The 25,856-nt window shown below is 41.1% G+C and overlaps 1 protein-coding gene across 1 annotated transcript in view; it reads right to left on the bottom strand.

The window, feature by feature from the left end:
• Window positions 1-375: 375 nt before the first annotated feature.
• Window positions 376-25,856, bottom strand: part of Actn (alpha actinin) — a 76,948-nt gene continuing 51,467 nt past the window's right edge. The window contains exons 2-17 of the mRNA XM_080270558.1: window positions 25,572-25,676; window positions 25,022-25,151; window positions 23,687-23,868; window positions 23,209-23,362; window positions 20,530-20,615; window positions 13,949-14,212; window positions 13,120-13,256; window positions 12,763-12,943; window positions 12,076-12,288; window positions 11,440-11,676; window positions 8,663-8,747; window positions 7,899-8,002; window positions 7,449-7,579; window positions 6,906-7,079; window positions 6,391-6,625; window positions 376-5,209 (exon numbers count right to left, since the gene is read on the bottom strand). Of these exons, the coding sequence (XP_080126684.1) occupies window positions 5,051-5,209; window positions 6,391-6,625; window positions 6,906-7,079; window positions 7,449-7,579; window positions 7,899-8,002; window positions 8,663-8,747; window positions 11,440-11,676; window positions 12,076-12,288; window positions 12,763-12,943; window positions 13,120-13,256; window positions 13,949-14,212; window positions 20,530-20,615; window positions 23,209-23,362; window positions 23,687-23,868; window positions 25,022-25,151; window positions 25,572-25,676 (2,577 nt within the window). The 3' untranslated portion in view covers window positions 376-5,050. The remainder of the gene's footprint in view (window positions 5,210-6,390; window positions 6,626-6,905; window positions 7,080-7,448; window positions 7,580-7,898; window positions 8,003-8,662; window positions 8,748-11,439; window positions 11,677-12,075; window positions 12,289-12,762; window positions 12,944-13,119; window positions 13,257-13,948; window positions 14,213-20,529; window positions 20,616-23,208; window positions 23,363-23,686; window positions 23,869-25,021; window positions 25,152-25,571; window positions 25,677-25,856) is intronic.

Below are 25,856 nucleotides of genomic sequence, written 5' to 3'. Positions count from 1 at the left end.
TTTCCTCACTTGTCTACCTACACTTTCTCACTTGTCTTTCTACACTTCCTCACATTATCTACACTTCCTCACTTCTGTCTACGCTTCCTCACTTATCTACCTACACTTTCTCACTTATCTACCTACACTTTCTCACTTGTCTATCTACACTTCCTTACTTGTCTGTCTACACTTCCTCACTTGTCTACCTACACTTTCTCACTTATCTACCTACACTTTCTCACTTGTCTACCTACAATTCCTCACTTGTCTATCCATCTCTCCATGTAACTCCACATGCTCCTGTCGGGTAACTCATTTCTCCATAGGGCCACACCTTTTCAGATGCAACACACACTATCACGTCCAACTGTAAGGATAATGGAAATGCAACGATTATCCAGTAAACTTTCATTTATTCGGTCTTACACTAGATATTGTAAAGACAGAGAAGGCTGAAGATGGCTGACCAGTTGACAGGGAACCAAACACTTAATGCAACGCTATGCAAATTTATTCTCTTGAAAACCGAAAAGATCACGTAATATTTGGGTTCCCGGCCCACTGTTTTTAAGATAATTATTGCCTGTAACAATAAATAATAATAATATATGCAATGCTCGAGGGCAATTTAATTATACATACACGTTTGGCCATGACGCAGACAAACAAAACGAAAATGAAATTAGCAGCTACTTGCAGAAAACATGACGCTTCTCTCGGATGTAACAAAATGCCTTGGATTTCACAATGGCAAGTTTCCGAGGCCTGAGTTCATCTAGGGAGCGTGTTTTTCAGCTCCCATCAACTACCTCAGAGCCACAAACATCATCCTGACCCTTATTCCCACCTTATGTCCTTTCATCCAGGTGACATCCGTTCTCATTTATCCTTTGTGTTAACCAATGATTTTAATTATTTTTCACAAAACGGGTTAGATATTGCCTTCATAAACCTCTTCAGTACAAGAGGCATTCCTAAGTTCAACAAAATCATCAGAAAACAGTGAAAATAAATCAGATGCCATCATAGTGAGTGGAATAGATGGGACAAGTCAGATGAATCATAAAACTCACTAATCATTTATGTACCACACAAACCTTGAATAGAAATGTGCAAATATTCACTGCAAATAATAATAAAAATAAAAATAATGTGTATGATACAGAAGTCAATGTGTCAAGAGCACACGTGGATAATATACACATCACAAACCACAGGAAAAAAAATACTAAACATGAGGGTAAATTAATATAAAAATTTACACTAGCATACAAGAAAGCAAATTTATGTTTCATGGACAGGAAATGTATAGTTCATTACAAATTTAAATTATACTCAGCCATGACTCTCACCCTTTCACACCTGCCCATTCATCATCACTCAAGACTTCATCACCTGTACTATAATTCAATCCAATCTGAATTATACATGCAGGTGACCAAGAATGACAGCCACTTAAACAGAATTACAGTTAAGAGTGATGGAGTTAGAGTGAGGGTGTATAGGCAGATGTCAGACAGTAGGAGTCCTGGCCAAGTGTAACCCTAAACTGAAATGGACTATAAAAGGAAGATGTCGTATTTACAAACAGACACAATCAGCCTGTGGACGAAGCACCTTTTGTCCACAACCGATGCAGCAGTAAACTCCTTGGCTGCGAATTACCGACTATGAAATTTACCATGCTCAAGAGAAACCTGAAGCACTGAATATGTTGTCCAATTCAATCTAATGACATATTCTCTACGGTATTTCTTTCTTGCCACCTTCAGTTAACTGGTCAACTTAGAAGAGAGACTTTCTGAAATGGGTGGTTAGATACAGCCTTCATTCACCCCTTCACTACAGAAGGTCCTAAGATACTAAGCCACTTGAAGGAAGCAGAAATTAACCAGCAGAATATATCACCGGACTGAGTGGGCTAAAAACCATCACAACTGAAGATTTGGCCAAGAATAAGGAACTCCGAGTTAGTGTATAGTGCCACTTACAATGGACAGTTTTTATACAGCCTGCAAAAAACAGACTGTAGGTTATTTTCAGAAGACTTGCAGCAGCCAAAGAGTTAAGGACTAGATTCCATGGTTTCACTACGACAGCCAAGCCCACTTTCACCCAAAACGTTAATACTGGAACTTCTTCGGCTTCATCCCTTCACTGGGTGGCTATTATCATCACCATCACCATCATCATCATCATCATCCTGACCTCTTTCCCCATCTAAAGGAGGAAGTACTACCGCCTGGCAATTAATATGCTTAGACAGTTTACACCAAATGATCGTCCTTTCACTGTCCTCGTTTAACGCCACTGTTTCTTGGCCAATTTTCTTGCAGTGTCTTTTGCCTCATTTTAAAGTAACGTTTTGGGAAGACGCAGGCCTGAGAGAGTAGACGACAGATCACTGGAAGAACAAACACACACGCAAGGAGGACGACGAAGAGGCACTTTTGGCGGCAGTGTCGTTTGTTTTTGTCAAGGGAGGGGAACGGATTTCTCATAGGAGCCACGAAGTTACAGGCAAAAAATCTTTCCGGCTGAGATGTTTACATTTTCAGCCCGAGTGGTCGTGCGTAAGAGACGGTCGAGGCGATTCCACCCTTGGGGGAAAATAAAAATGAAGCTGTTCGTCCCACTTCCCAAAAAAGAAGCACCACAAACTGAAAAAAATGTCAGAAATCATACTGACTGTCGATATGAGTCCCGCGCCGGCAGACTCATGGTGGCATGGCATTTGTTACATCTGCCACTGTGTCACAATACCATTCAAAGCCACCCAACCCCAGAGAGCAACCAGGGAGAGAGTTTGTGCTGAGCCAAATCTTCGGCCAAGAATATTTCAGAGATGCCACAGAAAAATTCGCTTTATATTTTTTCTAATCTGCAAAATGAAACAGGAATAAACTAGTCTTAGCTATGTTTTTTCCCCATCCTGTGAAAATAAACTGGAAGAAATATCCTTTATGTATCTTCCTATGCTGCAAAAACTGAGTGCACATACCAAGCTTAACCCTCTAAAGTGCTCATTAAATAAACATATAATGGATTTGTATCTGTCTCTCCTTGTACACAGCAACTCACCCTCCTCAGATTAAGTCACATGTTGGATATGATTAGTAGGGGACAAGGTACAGTATAAAAAGACCTACAACATCATTCCATTTTTGACCACTATAGGACAAAAGCTCATTACGGTACAATATATCTATCCTTGTTACAATTCTGACCATTATGATACAAACAGTCTATCTTCAATTTTACAAAAAGGTCTATTCTTCATTCTATTTCTGGCCAATCATAGTGTACATTATGATACAAATTATTTATATTCAATCTTACACGTACGTCTATTCTTTGTTCTATTTCTGACCAATCATAGTCAACAAGATTTATCCTCGATCTATCCTCATTGCAAGTCTGACCGATTTAAACAATTTACACTCCTTGCACAAACGACCTAACCGCTCGTTTGGACCAGTCTATCTCCCAGTCAGTCAGTCAGCTATGTGGCTCAAAAAAAATAGCTCTCTCTCTTAGAAATATATAAAATCCACAACAGCACTCCTTCTCCCCTTACGATATGTTCTGGCGGTGGTTTAGTTAGAGAAATCATGATGGAGACAAGAGTTTGAAGGCAAAAGAATGTATAACAATCGTTGGTGTTTTTTCTTCCCTATAAATCAAAACACAAAACTCCTTATTACCAGAATCAATTATAGACAAAGATCCACTGATTAAATTTGACCAAAAAAAAAAACGTGTGAAATAAATAATAATAATAAAAAAGAATGATAAGCAATTTGCATACACCCCCAGACCCCCTCAGGCCAATACTGCACTTTGTATCTCCTCCCTGATGATTTTATTCACTTTTAGACAAATATTTTCAACTGGGAGGGTTAATGTTGTCCTAATTAACCCCTTCACAGCTTGAAATCTGCCCTAAGCTTCATAAAATCATCCCCGGTATCAAAAATGAAATAAAAAGCGCAGCACAACAATGAAGGGGTCAAAAAACATAAAACAAAAGCATAGGAGACGTGGCAATTCACACGCACGGTCCTTTTTATAAATTTAAATAAAAAAGAAGAGACGGAACCCCAGGCCAGCTGAGGCCAGGAGTCACCAGATGATCTACTCTTGCTGGCTGCTATCCTTGTCTGATTTGGTCCTGTATCAAATGCATGAATGGCTATCCTTCCTTCAGGTATTTCAAGATAAAAATGTTGGTAATTCTTTCCACGCTGAAAGTCCCTTCGATGGGCATCCAAAAATCATTCATTCATCATCACAGCCTCTTGTTTCATATCTACAGAGACAGCTACTCTTTGACAGTTTTGAAAAAGAATGCCTAATTTACCCTAATGCATACTTACTGTAAAACCAAATGTTGGAAACTGTCTGTAGGGATACTACGAATGAATGTTAGAAACCTTCTCTATGAGTACTCAGAATGTTGGAGTGTGCCTATGCAGAATGTTGGCAACCTTCTCTACAGATAGTCAACGTTGTGAATTTATCTAAGCAAACTCAACTGTTGGAAATCTATGTACGGTACTTTAGAAGAATGATGGAGTTACCTTCTCTACACATACTAAGACTAATGGAAATCAACCTACATATACTCAGTGTTCGAAATCTGTCTATGGGTACCTTATAAGAATGATGGAATTCCTCTTAACTCAGAAAAGAACTGGCAGTCTTCAGATAGTCCTCCCACAACCTCCCTCTCTGTAGTCCATTCACCAAGCCAAGGGTATTAAAACCGTTGTCAGAGTCACCAGATAAGGAGGAAGAGATGGACTTAAAATCAGACCACTTCTTATCAGACCATCTCTTTGGGATTTCCATCTCTCTGACATCTTTTTCTTGGACGTCTTATCAGATGCCCTTTTCTTGTTTGACTTTTACTTGGATCTGTTCTTCTTGGACCTCAAAAGGATGAATAAGTTTGCTGCTATTTGCTTTCCTTTGTACTCAGACCTATTCTTCTCCAACCAAACTTTGAGCAGATCATCCTTGTGGCCTCCACCTCACCATCCAGCCTAGGGTCTGGCGATAGGGTTGTTTACAGGTCTGACTCGCCATACAGGGAGGTGGAGAAGGACATGTAGTCGAGTGCGTCCCTGGGTGCATTGGGGCCGGTGTAAGGCTGCATGCGCTGGATACAATACTCAGCCTGGTCGGGTGGCAGCTCCCTCTGTAGCTCTTCAGGAAGGATGTATGGCTAGAAAAGAGAAATGTTCGTATGTAAATAATAAGTATATATTTAACAGGGTTAGTAAATGCAAAGTTGTTCACTCCAAGAAAAACAAAACATAATGACAGCCAAATCCAAGATCAGTTCATTCTGAGATGCATGGACACAATGTATTAGAAAAACTGAAGGTCACTGACAGAGAGAGATATGGAAGACAGTACCTGAGCTGACTTGTTGCACTTATGAAGAAATAGGATAATCAATTTACACTCACATAAAAGAGTTGGACGGAAGAGAGTATACTGCCAAACGGGTGCTATGCGCCTGCCATAATAAAGGGATGCAAACAGACAAGTAGTAACTAATGAAATAGTGACAGACAAGTGCTCGTCGGCCCTTCGGGTCCCTCGCACTGCTATAATATATTTTAGTTATTGCTGTGGGCAACAAATTCTACTGAGATCCTATGCCGGGCGCTGGGAGCGGCATTTTTTGGTGAAAATGTGATCGCTCATTAAATATAGTAAAAGTTTTTCAATTGTGATGGGACCAAGTTTTTTCACATCAGCAAATTTTTTTCGATATTTTGTGCCAATTTTGGTGCGATTTAAATGTGTAGTTTCGGCTGCCCAAAATAAACACACACACACGGCTAGTGCTATAGTATATTAGAAGAGCTGTTTCAATTCCCAGGTACAGGATGTTACTAATCTATTCATGGCATTGTCATTTTTCCCTTAATTCTTTCACTGATTTCATATGGCTACCCATCCGTCCCATTCTTGTCCCAGTGGCATGTTACCTTCAATCTCTACCAGTTTGCCTATCAAAATCACTAACCTCTATGGCCCACCTCACTTCTCTTCAGCATCCCTCTCCCCCTCCATGAAAGTCCACTTCCTGATCACTTGTGAGAATCCTGAATGAATCAGTGACTTGATCTGTGGTGTCGGCATCCACATTCTCTGGTGTCGTGAAGTTGAAAATGACAGTGAACTGGAAAAAGCCTCTTCCCCCCTCCTATCCTCCTCCTCAACTCTCTTTCCCCTTCCCTTTTTCTCTTTCTGCCTTTCCTCTTACTGTATCTTTCACATTCTCTCCCTCTCCTATCCTCCAATCTCTCCCCTCTCCTGCCCTCATTGTCCCTTCCACTCTTTCCTCTATCATCTCTCCCCCCCTTTCATATCCCCTCTCCTCCGCCACCTCACCTTATCCCCTGCGAGGATCCTGAATGAATCGATGACCTGCTCTGCGGTGTCAGAATCCACGTTCTCCCGGGTCATGAAGTCCAGGAAGGCGTCGAACTGGATGAAGCCGGTGTTGTTGGGGTCGACGATGGAGATGATGCGCTGGAAGTCAATCTCGCCCTGGCGGTCCTTGCCGATGGAGTAGCCCAAGGAGATCAGGCACGACTTGAATTCATCCGGAGCAAGACGACCGCACCTGATGGAAAAATGGCTTGCTATATCCTGACAGTTCAGTTCATAATAAACTTTCTGAACTGAAGGATTAAAAATAGCCTTAATAAATTCCCTGATTATGATAGGCCCTTGCAATGCTTGATAAAACTGTCTTGTAGCAGGGAAGCCAAGTTAAAAAGGATGTCATCCATATTCAAGAGAGTTAAAGAAAACAACTGGCCATCTGAACATACGTACAGGATAATGGAACAGTAAAAGGACAGGATGTGGACCGGCACAAAGGTAAGGCAATGATTCCTGACCTGTTCTTGTCGAAGTGGTTGAACGATGATCTGAATTCGCTGAGCTGCTCCTGGCTGATGCCCTTGGAGTCCCTGGTGAGGATCTGGTTCTCCACCTCGTTGATGGTGCGGTTGATGGACGTCAACAACTGCTCCCAACCCACACGCAGCGTCTCCATGGTGTACTGCGTGTACCTATGGGATCAAATACAAATTTAGTCCCACTTCTCTCATTTTCAAAAGCTCAAAAATCCACTTTCACCAAACCTAACTCTACTGTACCCACAATCTCACCCTATGATGATGTAGTTTTACACTATGCACTCCCCTCTTTGCGGGAAGAGGACTGTTCGCTAAGTGTGCATATCACTGCGACTGGATGCCCTTCCTGACATCAACCAATGGTAAACACGTGGGTCAAACACCGGATCCCTCAGCTGACTGTGCTGTCACCCACTACTCCAAGGTGGATATCACTCTCAAAACTGCTAATCCACACTGCTGTCTCAAAAATGACCCAATAACTCCAAGTCCCACAACTTGCCCGTGTCCTTCGTGACGCACCTGTTCTCGAAGATCATGGACTCCTGTACGGCCTGGTGGATCTTCTCCATCTCATCCATGATGGCCTTGTTGCCGATGACCGCTGCCTCGTAGTCCTTCAGCCTGTTCAGCTGATCCTCCAAAACTGAACCCTGAATGCCAAGGGAAAATATATATCTATAATGATAACAGTCAAGTACATATTACCTTTTTCAAGGTGTGTGAACCAAACATAATTACATCACAATGCTATACTGTATATTATCATCATAAAAGTCAGAGAACTTATTTTAGAACACCAAATAAAATAAAGCAAAAATACACAGGCAGGCACACATACATCAGAAAAGGATATTGAAAAGGTACAAGAAGCTACCGTACTCACAGTGTGCCCACTCAAATAGGCCACACATCCAATCATGCATCATTCAACTTCTAACGCCTCAAAACTGAATACCCCAGTCAACTTACATGCATGCCCATGCCAATAGCGGCCACAGCATCCATCTGCTTCTCGATCCACGGCCCCACACCGTTGGCCTTCTCGGCAAACTGGCGGCGCAGGCTTTCGTTGTCTGTGGGCAGCTACGTCAGGGAATATAACACATAGTTTTGGAAGTATGTGAAACATACATAATAAAAGATACGTGTGGGAAAAATGGCAGTTATGTCAGAGGAAAAAACATACATTTCTTAGAGGTGGGTGAAAATATAATACAAAAGGTACATTGAAAAAAAAAAGAGTGAGAGTGTAACATCGGGGAATATAACACAGATGTTGAGATGTTGGTGAAGTGAAAATGATGTGCAGAAAATGGCCAATAATAAGAGATGTTGTTGTTAACCTCATTCTGTCTGACCAAGCAGACTCGTTGGCCTCAAGTAAGTAACAAGTTTTGTGGGGCCACTGAACAGGTGCAGTGCAGTACATACGCCATGCAGGGATGTGGCACCCCTTCTGGTAGACAAAGCTTCACCATGGTCGGACCAAGGCCCTTCCCTGGGCAAAGTGAAGGGAAACACGAGGAAGTTTAGCGTCTGGGTGGACGACACAGCTGCTCCACTCTCCAACATCACAGTGTGGAAAGTATTTTGAGTGTAGGGTGAGAAGTTAAAGTGTAAATAAAAGACAATATGAGATGGTACATAAGCAGCAGCAATGGTGGAGAGACAATGCAATGAAGAGGTGAAAATTAAGCATGCCTGTAACCATTTACGGCTGTTCAAAAGGATACTCTGCTGCTTCTGGAGTTCTGCCTGGAGTGTGTTGTCACGCTGAGGCACCAACTTCTTCACCTCTCCCCACTTCTGGCTGATCACCTGATATACAAGAATCATTTACTTCACAGAATCACACACAAGATACTTATTCAACTCTGCCTATGTTACACAATGGATTAATTCACAACAGCAAGACAATACACTGTCAGAGGGAGGATAATACATGCTCAGTACTTTAAGGTAAGGAACAGCAAACATCATCACAACTCTTATTGCCAAGGAGATGGATTAAAATAAAACCCAGAAACAAAGAAAAATACGGCAGAAAAGTCAAAATTTCGCAACAGGACCCTGGTAAAAATTTAGATAAACAACTACGCTGTGTTGTTAAAGTGAGAAACCAATATATAAATCAGAGAAGCAAATATTAACACACGTGGTAACAAAAACACAAAATACTCATATAAACACAGAGGCAAAAGACAAAGATGTACATGCAGAAAGGATGTTTGTGATAATACTACAAAACCACAATTTTGGGGGAACTAATATTTTATCATCTTCCAATCCTGTATTCCCAACTAATGGAAGAAAAAGGAAGCATAAGAATGAGAGAATTATCAACAGCATGCCCAGTGAAACCAAATGCAATTTAGAACACATCAGCATGACGGGTGCAATACCGAACGAGTGCAGTGAAAGACCCTAAAACACCCAATCCCAGCTACCAACTGACCAACATGGCAGAAGGCTGTATTCTTGTGGGTTCAGGAGGATCCCTACTCTACACATGCCATCTACTGTGCTGTATATGTATTCTTAATTCAACTCTATACTTCTTTAACCCTTGCACCCTGGGGAACATCCTCAAACATCCACACTTCCCCCCCTCCCCCTCTGCTATACTATAAACAACAGTTCCCTTGTCACTCATTCCTGGCTAAGCTGCTGACCAGTGGCCTGCTCTACCTCTGTTAGGTATCACAGACTACCTGGTATATTATGTTTTTGCTGCAATATGGCTAAATGTTACTGTGCTGCGTACTGTCCTTGACACCATAGCATGATGACAAAAGCCAGAGGTGTTCTTGGTGCCAATTTGCAGCTGATAGAATCTAGTTTTTGCAGTCTTTATCTTTGACCAGTACCCTTTTTATTAAAGAGAAAACAAGTTAAATGAGTGGAAATAGCAAACCTGCCCAGGGTGCAAGGGTTGCGAGCAAATAATAACATTCACTTTACCTCCATCGCTCCCATAATGCCTTCACTATCCTAGGTCAGCATGTTAAAGAAAGGCACCTTTGTAGTGGATGAGTTAAAACAAGAGAAGCAACATCAATACACACACATACACATTAACGCCTTCAGTCTGAAAACATCTTTTTCAGTTTACATTGGGTAATACCACACAGTTTTCTTAGATGAATCCCTTCTGGCCAAGGATGTGCCTCTGAAGTTGAACACAATACAGTAAAAGTCCTCCAATCCAACCACCAATCATCCAAATGTTCCTATATCCCAAATTTTACAAGGAAAATTTTTTCGATTTTTTCTGAGCAGTTTTCAAATTTTTCTGGTTTTTAATTAAGGATTTATCTGGCTTGGACTTGCCCATGGACTTGGATGTACCTGTTTGCAACTATTCAGCTACACTTCTATGCATTTCCTATGTCTAAAACAATAACCCATATCATTTTAAGTATTTCTTTAATGATGATGTACATATTTCTAATGTTTCCAGAGGTCCCTCCCAGAAGTCTGAAAAAAACAGTGTTCCGAAAGATCCTCGGTCCCCTGCCATTCGGACTACAGGACTTTTACTGTATTCTGTTGAGTGACATCCTCAGACTCAAGGGATTAAGGGAGACATACAGTACAGATTCCTTCAGCCTGAGCATATTTCTAAATAAAACTGTTCATCAATTAGCCAAAGTAAATCAGTAAAGACATCCTGAGATTCAATGTATTTTGAGACCTGTTGGGCATGGGGGATTATAACCATCTTAACTGACCCATTCAGCTCAAAAATATTGCTTCCATATTATTTTGTGCAATATCACAATACTGCATTTGGCTTAGAAGATATCCTTCAGGCAGAAAGGGTTAATAATACACACTGAGATTTGATCATATTTGTCAGGGTCTCTCTCTCTCTCACACACACACACAGACACACACAAACTGTATACTTTTCACACTGATATTAAATTCCACATCATCATCACCAGCAAGAACCTATGTGGTAAGTGTAGCACAAGCTTAGTCCGGAGAACTTGGGATGTGGTAGGAAGGAATTGTAAAGTTAGAAGTGATGAAATACCTGTGCAGTAGGGGTGGTGTGTGGGCTGCTGAGAGCTGCTGGTATCTGGTACTAATGGGTGGTGTATGTGTAGGACTTGTTAATAATACCAGGTGCAAGTACTGAGTGGTATACGTACTATGAGACTAAGAGGTACTGCATAAGGTATAAAAATCACCCCATACCTGTGCAGTGAGGGTGGCGTATGAGTTGCCAAGAGCCCCTGGTATTTGGTATTAATGGCTGGTGTATGTACAGGATCTTATATTAATACCTGGTGTAGGTATTGGGTGGTATATGTACTGTAAGGCTCACACCAGTCTACTAATCCCCCCATACCTGTGCAGTGAGTGTGGTGTATGAGTTTCAAGAGCCCCTGGTATCTGGTATTAATGGGTGGCATATGTATAGGATCTTATAATAATACCTGGTGTAAGTATTGGGTGGTACATGTACTGTATGACTCACACCAGTCTACTAATCCCCCCATACCTGTGCAGTGAGGGTGGTGTATGGGTTGTCGAGGGCCCCTGGTATCTGGTACTTGTGGGCGGTGTGTTGGACCTCTGTAACCAGCGCAGTGATGGCCTGGTACTCCTTGTCAGCCTCTCCCAGTGTGGCCTTGAACTGGTGGTGGGCATCAATCAGGCCCTGGATCTCCTCGATGGTGTGTACGATGAACATGTCCACCAAGTCCTCACAGGCGCCGTCCAGCCAGTTGTTGAATGGCTGCAGAAACAAGGAGAGAGAAAAATATTAGGAAAGAAGTATCAGGAAAGAAGCAATAGGAAAAATGCATTAGGAGGGTAGGATGTAGAAACAAAAAATGGACATGGGCACACAAGCTACACAGTGAAATAGGTCTTAATCTATTTCATTACCGCTAAATATGAAAGAGCATCTGGCTACAGATACAAAGAGACATACAAAACATGGGAATTCAACTTTTAAAAATTCTGTCCGTCAAAAAGTACCCTGGATCAACAGCATAGTACAGTACTCATGCAGTGACTTAAAAATGTCTACTTTAGTCTCAATTTCACAAAGTGCATACCTTATAAGGGTACTGTACACTTTTCAAGAGCCATTCCTACCCCACCTTCACCACATCTTCTCCCAGACACTCACCGCGGCCCTCTTGGCAAATTCAAGGTGCAGCTGATCGATCTTCTCCAACAGCTTCTCAGTCTCCTCGAGTGCGTTGCGGCGTGATGTTGTCAGCGTGCCCAGACGGTCCCACTGGTCACAGATGGCCTGGCAGCGGGAGTTGATGGCGGCAGAGTCATAGTAGTCCAGGGCGTTGAGCTCCTGTGCAATGGCTGCAATCTGCTCAACACGGTCCTGAGGCAGACGACAACATGGGTTAGTATGATTCAGTGAAACCATAATACTGTATAAACAGATCTATCTATTCTATCTATCTATAGCCCAATGCCCTAATCTCCCAAAGGGTGGCTGCAGACAAAATGCAAGTCACTCTGTCAACCACTATTTGACTGCCCTCCCCCCAGCTCACTCTCCCTTCCCTCATATACCTGTACCTCTCAACAACAAACAAAGCTTCATCTTAATAAATCCTCATATTGGGGTTGTCTATGGTGCAGATTATATTTTTTATGGAACTGAAGTTAAACCGAGTGCCAAAACCAGCTAAGTACTTCCCAACAATTACTGGAAGCCATTGGGAAAAATAAATCTCACATATGCATTAAAATCTGTAACAATGAGAGAGTTTAACTTGAACCCTGACTATGTTGCTTATGGCTGAATTTCCCCATATCATTTCCTACAACCTAAATCCAGTACTGTACACACCTGATGGGCAGCCAGGTCACTCTCAAATGCCTCGTGCTTCTTCTTGAGGGCCTTCAGTTCGTTCAGCTTGCAGTGTCTGAAGTCCTGGCTCTTCAGCATCTCCTCCTTGCCAGCCGTCCAGCTCTCGTGGATCTCGGCCTTGTGCTTGAACTTCTTGGCCAAATGTTCCAGTCGCTCCAGCCTAGACAACGAGAAATAGTTATTCGTTATACTCTGTTCACTTTAACTCGGCAAAAAAACGACATCTCCCCAGCTTGAATGCAGAAATACAGCAAATGATTACCAGCAAAATATAGTGCTAGTCAAGAAGAACTGCTGAGGAAAACATAAATACTAAAATTAACCCCCTTCCCTCACCTCATCATCTCAGACAGCAGCCACTCTTCAAATGACTTCTCGCATCCCTCCAGCTGCTTCCACGCATTGGCAATGTCGGTGACGCTCTTGCCCTCGGACGGAAGGTATGCTGGACGGTTGGACAGACGCAGCTTGGTCTGGGGGACAAAGGGAATGAGTGAGGTGTATTGGCATGATCAAATGGAAAGAGTACAAAGAGTAAAAATGAATATCATCAACATTATAACTCAACATTTCCAAAACAAACTGGAATAAGTAAGATCCTGCTACAATTATGACTAAACTGATTACTGCAAAACATTCTTACTGATCTTAACAAAGCCACCTGGTCTAAAAGGGATATAATAAATTATGATAAAACTACCAAATTCCCTGTATGGTAGACACAATACAATATATCACAATCTATCACATACACAATCTTTTCAAGCAACATTTCACATCAATACAGCTGTCTGGGAAATGTTTGTGAAAATATAACAGTTTTAGTACCTGAAAAAGCACCCTGAATGCTGAATGAGAATAAGATGAAAGGGTACATGAGGGAGAGTGAGTTGGACTGGTGATAAAGGATGCTGGATTATGTAAAAAGTATCGAAGTTCATCTATAGCCTGGCCTTTATTACAAATGTGGTGGTTTGTTTGTCAGAGGGCTAAGATTAAATGCCAGGTAGTTAGTGATGAATAAGTGTTGAGGTGAGTGATAAATGACACTTAATTCCCCGCTATGTGTTGAAGATAGTTACACAGGAAGCAGGTTTACATGAAATAAATGGAAGTCAGTTATACATGGAGCAAGATTACGTGCAACAACCAAAACCAAAATTACCTGTAGTGTGTTGAAGTTGGTTTCTAGCCTGGCCTTCTGTTCCACACGCGGTGGTTTGTGGTTGCGGCGGTACAGACGGTATTCCTCCAGCTTCTTCTGCAGGTCATTGAGTGTGTTGTCCTGCTGGCGGGCCTGGAGCCAGGGCAGGGTGCGGCGGATCCATTCCAGAAGGTCGGAGGTGAGGCGCTCGTATTCTTCCATCAGGCGTTCATTCTCCTGGTTCACCTTCAGCACCTTGCAGATGCGGTTGGCGGCCATCTCAGCCTGCACAGGTGACGTGGGTTAGTGACTGGTCATTATTATATTATTTTTATGATACTTTTACTAAAATGAAAACTCCTCAACAAATTGGATGGAAAATCTGAAGAGCTGATGTAACTTTAAAACACAATTTACTTTATATACACTGTTTTTTCAGTAACTACATTAAGTTCAATATCACCAACTATCAAACTATGAAAATCCTATGAAGTACAACGCTATGTCGTACGTTAATTAATGGATTCACAATATTAGTAGGATACAAAATTACAAAGACCAACAACTCAAACAGAACGTAGAAAATGTTCTCTGACTACAAAAAACTACCATACTGTTTGAAGTAATACAATAAGCTGCAAGTTAAAAGAAAATACTATTAAACCAATTTGTATGCACCTTGATTTACTGTCTAGGGTGTATGAAAAAAAGGAAGGTAATTACAGTACAATACAATATCTAACTCCCACCCTTTCCTGTTCATCTGTCCCCCTTCCTTCATAGCCTCACCCTTAATTCACCCTCCTTTCCTACATAACCCCTACTGCTCCTCCAACTCCTCCCTCCTCCCACCATACACTAACCCTACTCCTCCTCCCACTCCTCCCTCCATCCACTAACTCTACTCCTCCCTCCTCCTACCATCCACTCACCTTCTGCACTCCCGTGAACGTGTGATAATAGGACGAAACGTATGTCATGACTGCCCTTTCGTCCGGCACGCCTTCCGATATGTCTGTAAGTCGTTAATGCCAGGCGGTTAGTTAGGTACAGACACACAGGGAGACTCAAGCCAGCGGGGGAGTCGTAATAACACTGACGATTAGTTTAGCAAAGTGTCTCATACAATTTCAGGATTAGTTCACGGCACAGTCAGCTCTCGGGACTTCTTAAGGTTAGTTCGTTACACGGCCAGCTTTCTCTCAATGATTCTGGCAGCAAGACCACACAATACAGGACTAACTGGGTGAAAAACTATAAACTTTCTCTGAATAAAGCAAAAATCTGATAAACACTAAGAGACCCCATTATGTTCAAATTTTATATCATTCTGTTCTAGTTTTATGTGAACACCAGACCGGAATCCAACACAACCATGAGTCAGAAAAAGTGAGGCAAAACTTTGGATATGAATATAAAGCAATATACTCTTAACGCAGAAAGAAATCTATAATAATGCAGTGGGTATAGAAAAGAATGATGCTTAATAAAATAATACTGTAATACTTTTAACACTAATTCTCAATGGTTTTAGTTGGACTCAGAATAACATTACAAAGTCCAATATACACCTGATAACAAGCATACCAAAGTCCAATACAGATCTGGTAAAATGCCAAGTCCAATATTGTGTGGGTTTACTGCCGTTAGCTGACAAATGAGACTGTCAAATCTCAGGGCTTAAGTTGAGCCAGCCGTCTCTGTGGCTTGTGTAAATATTAGTGCTGTAATCTCCCTAAGAATGGTTACTACACACCTATTCAGGATCTCATTTTTAAACTATAGGAGCATTACAGTACAGACCTACGTGTTAATGAAGTGACGAGGATAGAGACATATTGGGCTAAAATGCAGGGGCTATTTTAGAAGGGATGTTGTCCAAAAGTTTTAGTATTACATAATTGATTCAAACTATTTCAAAAGGGTAGCGATGACGATGATGATAAGAAGAAGGAAGAGGAATATCATCATCATCATCATCATTACATCTTAATCCTTATTCCCACAACTCAAACAGGAGAGTTTGGAAATGAAGGCACAGTAATAATTTAAAGTTTGGAACATTTCTTGCCTTCTTTCTTTATTTTTGGGTATAATATAGTGCAATGTCACAAGCAAATTTGGACTGCACAGTAAAATACAAATAAGTCTTTTTCAAATTTTGGACTGCACTGTAGAATATAAATGAGTCTCTTTCAAATTTGAACTGAAGTACTGTAACATATGCCTCTCTAAAACAGCCCCCTTGATATCTACATAAATGCTGTGGCTGCTGCGATTTCTGCCATTCCTGCGTGCTGGTGAACTGTCCTGCTGTGTACATAAGCCAAGTGTTGCTGCCCTGGATGCTGTGGCTGCGTGAGGCCTCGGGGCAAACGCAAGTATTAAAGAACGTAAGTGTGAGTAGAAACATATACTGAAGAACAGAGAAGTGCAGTAAGTAATAATATAAATGAAAGAACAAATAACTATATACTGAAGAACAATGGAGTGCAATATGTAAAAATATAAACAAAGAACTGAAGGTTATAAAATACTACACCAGTAACTAAAACAAAAACAGAGGTAGAGGTTAGAACAGTTTGCTATAATGATGAAATGCAAGTAAACACATACATTTAGGAAGAAGAAATAAAGATACAAATAAACTACTTGTAAATTAAGGATAAACAGATGAGAATATGAATGTGAGATGGTCATGCAGGAGCCTCTGAAAAGTGGTGGACACAACTGACAAATCATGATAAATTCTCAGTGAAATATAAATTTGACTAGGAAGGCACTGTATCTACTAAACTTGACTAGGAAGACACTGCATCTATTAAATTTAACTAAGAAGAAATTGCATCTATTCCACTGTCATTCTACAAAGATAAAATTGCTCTAAGCCTATGTCCAGTGTATAAGATTAAATGTATACGGTACCAATAGCAAATCTGACTCCATGTGCAAGAGTCTATCTTCCACAAGTCTTAGTAGATCTTTAAAACTATACAATTTACTATGCTAAACTACAGCAGACCCTCACTATAACCTACCTTGAAAGACCGGATATTAGATTTAACATACGCTACAAAGGCCACCAAACTTCCATTGGCTATAACAGACGATGTCTGTTGTTTGGGTTGCAATACATGTGTTTCCTACCCTTCTTACTCCAACCTGGCCTGAAACTGCCCTCACTCCATCATAACAAACTATAGAAATACTGTACTTTACTAGTCACAAAGAAGTGCTATGAGAACAATGTGAAATAAGCCGCAAAGAGACAAAATTATGGACCAAGTTTGTGCAAAATGGGAACCGGGTATAGTTTATGTTTTTAGTACTAGATTATGCTACTATACTCATCTGTTTTCAAACATGTGCTTGAAATCCCATCTCAGGGGAGGATCATCAGATATAACAAACTATCAGCTTTATCACACCGGGTCTCCCCCCAGTTACTCCATCATAACGAGGGCCTACTGTATTTTCAACCATAATCGAAGCAAAAATCTAATAAATAAAAGTCACAGGTTGAATCACAAGGCTACATTAATCATAAATATGTCAGCTGTGTGGACGCCAAATGTGCAAAAATGAAGAAAATACAAATGGCAAATAAAAATTGTAATAAAAGCTGTTAAGGAGAAAAATCAAATTAATAAAATGTTACAGAAAAAATTATGAAATACTTGTAAAAAAAAAAAAAAAAAAAAAAAAAAAAAAAAAAATACTGTACTATTAAAAACTACAAAAAATTAATAAATAAAAATTGTTAGGCAGACACATTAAAAAAATAAATAAATAAATAAAGGGAAGTACTCATAATAAAGTTGTCAGTCAAAAATATAAGCAAAAACAGGTACCTATACGAAATACTGTAAGAAAAAGACGTTTGTACAGAACTTTTTGTGAGACAAGAAATTTGCGTGGTCATAGAAGCTGTTAGGAAGAAATAAAAAGATATAAACGCATTCTCATAGCAAACTTATTAGAGATGAACAAACAAAAATCCTAAAACTACAGCTGTTAGGGGGAAAAGAAATCATTACTCGAATATACAATAAAACATAAAACTACAGAACAGAAAACGGCAAATTATATACAGAGTGAGAATACGGCAACTCAACACACATATAATACAGTACTCCCTGGTGGTGCTTCTCGTTTTCTGCAGAGGGTGGACCAAACTAACTAAATTCGTGCCGGGGATTATCATTAGCTCTTGTGTTGCAGTGTGGCGCTAAACTACAGTAACTCCATGACATAATTTATATAATTTCTCACTTTTTGAAAACTTAAAAATTTCTATTGGTGGAAAACAGTCCCATAGTTTATTTTAAAATGTGGGAGAAGTACTTAAAGCTTTCAGTAATTAGTACGATAACTTTATGCTGCATTCTTATTCCTACCGCACAGTTCCATTCATAAGAGGAAAAGCCTGTCATACTGAACTGAATTCAATCTCCACCTATTCATTACAGAGATGCCACTTTTATATTATTTCTGCTATCACCAAACAGTTAAATACAGCTTACTAAAAACCTTCACTGAAACACACATGCAGAGTAAAATTATACCAAGGAATTACTGTAGTGTTATTACGTGCAGCTTACCTCTTCGTCAAACTAGCCCCTCCTATCAATAAAACAGAATACAATATTAAGTCTTTCCTAAGACAAAGAAATCGGACTAAAAAACACTAAACCAGACCAAAAACTAAAACAAGATGCAGAGGAATGTTAGCTGCCGCAAAATCGCTTTAACAGAATATTAGACCACTGTGCTACATGAGAGATAACACCATACGGCAGTTAGTGGAAAAGTTAAAGTCAGAGACCAGCTCCTACCTCTATCTTATTGCAAAGCTCTAGAATATTTTCCACTGAGGAAGAAATGTGATGTCAGAATTATTGTGCAAGAAAAGGGCTTCACTAATCAAGAGAACAGCTCCTAAACCTACCATGTGGCAAAGCTCGTCATGAAAAGCTAGACTAGGATGCAGTAAGTGGATTAATACTATCCGAACCTTCTCACTGTTATGGATGCATCTAGGTAAGTTAATATAGACCAAAACTAATAATAATTTAATGGTGTCTGTGTAAGTGGGGGGGAGGGAAAAAAAGACAGTACCGTGTATATATAATGGAAACATACACCTCTGTCACTTGTCAATATACACACATCAAAGGAGAACACTGAGTCCATCCTGTCACAAGCTAACATTTTGTCTACTGTGACTGCGTGTTTAATTCAATCAACATCAGAGAGAATTAGTTTGGCTGTTCATATGACTCTGATGTTCATGTACAATAACTGATCAGCTTGGTACATTAATTACATCAAACCCAGCAGTACATAAGACATTCAAGACTGTGATAATGGCAGTTCAAAGCCATAGCTATGGTGATAACAATGAAAAGTAATTAAGACAGAAAACAGTGATCAAGGTGGCAATGGTGTTGTTATTTGTGTCTGTGAAGGTGACTTAATCATTATTTAGTAAGATAATTAGCAAACCTAAGAACTCAACAAAGAAACTATGGAACTCCATGCCAGGCAGAGAGGCAAAGCACAAACAAAGCCCTATCCTTGTCTTTCCCTGCCACCTACTCATCTCATACTTACCAGTACTTCCCTAGCAGTCTTTATGACACACTGTACTTAAACATTGTACCATCCTGTCTTACTCCTATACTGTGCTGTGCCTTAGCCTTACCTTCCTAACCTTTCCTGTGCCCTACCCATCTCCCCATCCTATACATTTCTCTAATCGACCTAACACTCCTACCTCCCTTCATTTCTAACCCTCTCTGTATGCCCACCCTACCCTGGTCTCCTTGTTACACCCACTGTGCTGGTGCTGAGAGGGCTGCCTTCCTGAGGTTTCATTGATAAAACCAGGTGGCTCCACTGTCTGATTATACATACATCCCTAAACTCCCTTCCTATTGCCCCAGAAAAGCCCAGAAAAGGATAGTGGACTGCAGGAAAAGGGAAACTTCAGCCTGCCATCCACTGGATTCACTTCAAAATAAGCCTGGTGTTGCAACTACTACTACTTCCCACAGTGCTCAGTAACCTTCCCTGACCATCTGAATTGCCTTCCTAACCTGCTCTGACCTTCCCGCCAATTCCATTTAACCCCTTCCTTGAGCATCCCCATCCTTTTCTGTCATTCCTGTTTGCTCAATATTCTCTCTATCCCACCCTGACTACCTTCTCTTTAGAATCCTATCCTTCTTTCTGCCATCACCCTAATCTCTCAACTGTTACTCTTCTCCCTGGCATTTTTCCATCCCCTCCCTTTTGTTCCAAACCTTGCCTATCCTCCCTCCAACATTCCTCTTCCCCCAGCCATTTCTCCAACCCCTCGCTCTCTCCCCAGTCCTTGCCTATCCTCCCTCTAACATTCCTCTTCACCCTACCCTGTCTCCAATTCTCCCCCTCTTCCTAACCTTACCTACCCTTCCTCCCACATCCTCTTCTCCCTGCCATTTCTGTAACCCTTCCACTCTCCCTGATCCTTGCCTAATCTCCCTCCGACATTCCTCTTCACCCTACCCTGTCTCCAACCCTCCCCCTCTTCCCTATCCTTGCCTATCCTCCCTATTTACCTGCTGCGCCCCCTGGAAGGCATGGTAGTAGCAAGACACGTAGGTCATGATAGCGCGCTCATCAGCCTTGGGGGTGTTGACCAGATCTGGGGGCAGGGCGGGGCGAGAAAGGGAGAGAGAGAGAACGCCCCGGTTGAAATACAAGTTTGGAGAAAGATATATGGAACAGGAGGGAAGTGATGAAGACACGAAACTGCACAGGATCAATGGCTTGTTCTAAAGGCTGAAGGACTAAAACTGAACCATACCAAAAGAAACCAAAAATATCTCTGAAAAAATATAAAACAGGGAGGATGAGATGGAATGGAGACATATAACTGCACTGGCTTAGCATCATCATCAAAATGGCTGAAGAACTGAAAAACTATACTTATTAACTGTACTGAAAATAAAGGAACTGTCAAAAGATAATGCCATGGATAATACAGGTATGGTACTATTACACAGGGAAGAGATATGACTGGAAACACACAGCACACATACAAAGCTGACGGACCAAAAAACTCTATGGCTCAAAACTGTAAATCAAAGAGCCTTGCCAACACAGCATTCATTGGGAAGGAAATACTGAACTGGAAGAAAGAACTGCAAAGGTCCAAATGAAAAAAGTTTTGATTAACTGAACTGTAATGAAAGATTTGTAGGCATAAAATCAGAGTGTAAAAAACTGGCTGTCAAAATGTCTGAACATATGACAGAGAAGGATGTGGTGTACTTGAGAGGAACAGTGAGGAATCCTGAGAGATAACTGGAGAGAAAACATTTGAGATTTACAATACAACTCTCCCCCCAAAAAACAAGGATTAAATGTTGTGCTATTAATATGAGACAGAAGCAGATAAAAAAAGATAAATTGGGGATATCTGATTATATAATTTTGTAATGAAGCTTAATTCTAAACCTGCATAAACTTTAAACCGTCAAGCAAGTGGAAATGATGAAAGAAATGATGAGGTAAATCTGAAATGCTTCAATGCTAAAGACAGAAAAGCAGAGTGAAATGTAGCAAAGATATTCATGATAAATTGTATGTAATTTTAAAAACCATGAGTGCAAAGGTGTAAGCAAGCCTCTCATTCAAACAGGCACTTGTGACACCTTGAGAGTGAAATCAAACATGGTAACTATACTCTTTTTACTGTAACTTGACCTCAAATTGCCAAGTCTCCATCTTCAGTGTTGAATTGTGGCAAGAGATTAACACCAGAATTTAATGCAAGTCATGAAGAAGAGCTATGGAAAGGATGTAGAGCCACAACATTTTTTTTCCCCCTTTTTGACGAAAGCTCTCGGTAATGAGGAAGGCATTCTACCCTCATCTACCCTGGAGAGAAAGGCTGCCAGAGACCGAGAGCATGAAGAGCCGCTATCAGGTGACTGCAGCCAACACATGCATGAGGGAGTCTTTATAAACAATACTAATACGATTTACCACTCACATCACCATCGTCACCACTGTTTCACACATAAGCATCACATAACGGGGCACTGCACACACCTTTGCTCTCTATGTCAAGAAGGTAGAGTAAAAATAAGAGAGGAAAAAGTAAATAAGCCTAAACATCAAGAGATCTTACACATCAACAACAAGAACATCCCGACTCAGCCCAAACACTGCAGCTGCACGGTGATCCATACGGCAGAAAGTGAAAAAAAAAAAGGGGCAATAAAAATCAGAACAACACTGAGTATGCCTGAAAAAGAACATGAAATTTATCAAAGTAATTAGCAGACAGGCAAGATATATGGACTGATAAAAATGAATAAACGTTTTACAATTGGTGTATGTACAGTTGCGGATGAGAATATGGACTACAGTATCTATCAATCTATAGCCAGATGTCTTAATCCTGTAAGGGGTGGCTACAAACAAAAAGCCTCCACGTCGCCCTGTCCCCTGCCACTATGCTGACCTCTCCCCAGCTAACATACCCCTCTCTCATAAACTGGTACCTCTCCACTCCATTCCTCCATCTCATCCTCGGTCTTCCCCACAGACTCACTTCTTTATAATATTGAAAAAATACTGGCTTCTTTTTATGCTAAATACAGATAAAACTACTAAATCACTTCCTTATAATACATACAGAAAGAGCAGTTAGCACCTTAACTCTATATAGTCTAGTCTTGTTTCTGCTACACTATTTTTTTAAATTTTTGTAATGGCCTCTTGCACTGAAGGGATGGCACACGTATACCAAGGTGTTCGTCTTACACCTTTTAGCTTTCATACCATTATTCCATCCCACCTTTATTACAATCCCACCACACACACAACATCCTTCCTTTCTAACACAATACTGTACTGGACATCACACAAAGCACCCAAGTTTCCCTCCACCTCTTCCACATTTCATTTTGTCTTGAAAGCATTTATACAAACTTATATGTGTAGTCTTGTTCACTTGAGGACAGCTGTCTCATATCCCTGTGATCTTTTTACCCAAATTTCATCATCTATTCTCTTGCCTAGCCCCGGGTTCCTAAGTTCCTCACGGGGCGACATAGGATTGGATGATGGATGAATATTCTCTCCACACATCTCAACATGCTCAGAACATCATGAGAATATTGTGAAACTGCCCTCTAGTCTCCCTCAAACCACAGCTCTCCACCGATAACATTGCTTTCCTTCCAGTATCATTTTTAATCCTACCCACTTCAACCTCAGTAACATACCATCAGGGTCCAACATCCTGGGAATATCGAGGTGCTTCTCTGCGATGTCGAAGGCCAGGTTGAGGTTGTGGAGAGGGTCATCCTTGGACAGCTGGGAGTAGTCAAGCAGGTCTGGACGGTGACGGTGGATCAAGGCACAGAATGCAAGACCATCCTGTAGGAGAAAACGCGAGTGGGTAGTTAGGTGTTGAAAGAATAAGGGAAGGGTATCACCATCAAAAATACACCTATTCTTACTACCAAAGAATGTGAAGATTCCCAAAACTGACATGGGAAAACCACTATGTACCAAACAATATCTACTACTTTTGTGCTCTGATTTATGCGGCGGAAAAGGGAAACAAGAAAAAAGGCTCAGTGTGACATTTTGAATTCTAAAAGAAGTTCAACAAAAAGGAGGGCCAAAACTAATACCTGTTTATTCCAAGTTCCTTCAAATATGGGACTACAGGTAATATAAGCTCATCTAAACACAAACCTTGAAGCTGGTGTGGAAGTTCTGTACATTGACGTTCTTGTAAGGTGCGGTCTTACGCTGGCACCACAACAACAGACCTTCCTTAGCGGTCATCTCCTCTACACTGATGTCCTGAATGGCGAAGCGCAGGATGATGGTCCAGATCATACCCAGCGTCATCTTCAGGTTACCATCAACAATTTCTGGTGAGGAAGGAAGGTATTAAGGCTGACAGACTGAAAAAAATATATACAAAGGCTGCTACAAAAAGAGTGGATGTTACAGCTATGAGAGAAACACACATTGCTTGAGGAAGTGTGGTTGTTGGAGCTATACAGACTGACAGAGAAGAGACAGAAAGACAGAGGAGGAGTGATTGTTGAAGCTAGACAGACTGATAGAGAGGACACAGAAAGACAGAGGAAGAGTGGTTGTTGGAGCAGAGACAGACTGACAGAGAAGAGACAGAAAGACAGAGGAGGAGTGATTGTTGGAGCCAGACAGACTGATAGAGAGAAGACACAACGACAGAGGAAGAGTGGTTGTTGAAGCTAGACAGACTGATAGAGAGGACACAGAAAGACAGAGGAAGAGTGGTTGTTGGAGCAGAGAGACTGACAGAGAAGAGACAGAAAGACAGAGGAAGAGCGGTTGTTGGAGCAGAGACAGACTGACAGAGAAGAGACAGAAAGACTGAGGAAGAGTGGTTGTTGGAGCAGAGACAGACTGACAGAGAAGAGACAGAAAGACAGAGGAAGAGTGGTTGTTGGAGCTAGACAAACTGATAGACAGGAGACAGAGGAAGAGTGGTTGTTGGAGCAGAGAGACTGATAGAGAGGAGACAGAAAAACAGAGGTACAGAGGCATATGGGAAAAGGGGTGGATAGAGGTTCGAGGCAGTAGGCCAAATAAAAATACAACAGACAGCCCTGGATGGCATCATCACAAGAGGCCCTCCCTGGTAATTTTTCAACACTCATGTCCTGGATAGCAAAGCACAGAATTATGGTCCAGATGATACCCAGTGTCATCATCAGCCTGTCATCAACAACCTCCGACACCAAATGAATGGCATACAAACAGTCCTCATAATAGGGTAAGTCATGAGTATATCCCAAAGTATCAAAACTTTTCTGGAACTGTAAACTGTGGATAATTATCTGCAATTTACTGTGAACTTAATAACCGAAAAAGTCCAAAAAAAGGCACTTTATACTGAGGAATTACTGGAAACAGGCAAACAAGCTTTACAGGCAAGGACAGACATCAGGCCGAGGAGGCTGGACCAACAGATGACCCCCTCGTACCTCACCTTCATCACAGTTACCCCCCCTCCTCTCTCTCTCTCTCTCTCACCTTCAGCACCAATGGACACCAGCTTGACCCCCTTGCTGGCAATGAAGTCGAGGGCCTTGTTAACATTGGCAATCTTGTGGAACCTCATCTTGCCACGGTCGGGCTTCGGCAGTGTCTCCCCTGAGATAACCTGTTGATGGGAAAATTAGTAGAGTTCTGTTACATACATTTCATCTATCTATCTATCTATCTATCTATCTATCTATCTCCTCCTCATCATCATCATCATCATCATCATCATCCTTATTCTTGTTCCCACCTAAAGATACAGCGAGGCAGGATTCAACAGAAAGAAAAAGTTCAAATGTATAAAAGCTACCACTGTGGCATGATGGAATTACTGTAATATACTGTATTTCATCAAAATCCCTCAATTTCGAATTATCCTTTCCATTATATCATTCCTCATTCTCGTTGCTACCCGTCAAGTTGGAGCGGCTGCCTCACTACTGTAATATATTTCATCATTCTCTCTCTACTCAAATTATCCATTTACTTGTATCGCTCCTCATTCTCTTTCCTACCAGTCAAGTTGGAGTGGTTGTCTCACCTCAAGGAGCAGCATGAGCTTGAGGCCATTGCGGAACTCCTCCTCAATGCTCTCGATCAGTGTGCCAGCCTTTCGCAGGTGGGAGTTGCACCACGCAGTGAAGGTCTGTCGGGAGAAACATTTAACAATTAGATGACTGGAGGAGAAAAGATTAGTCTGCCAGAGATCGAGCAGCATGGAGAGACACCATTAGGTGACCAAGGCCGATGAATGCAAGAAGATTGGAGACTTCATAAACAAAATGACAGAAGTGAAAATGTAAAATCAAAGAGGAAGACAAACTGC

Source organism: Coenobita brevimanus, chromosome 41, assembly GCF_032717465.1.
Source record: "Coenobita brevimanus isolate Jiangsu-jjx chromosome 41, ASM3271746v2, whole genome shotgun sequence".
Classification (NCBI taxonomy): domain Eukaryota; kingdom Metazoa; phylum Arthropoda; class Malacostraca; order Decapoda; family Coenobitidae; genus Coenobita; species Coenobita brevimanus.
Note: the sequence above shows the minus strand (reverse complement) of the source record. Positions and strands in the feature narration are given on the sequence as shown.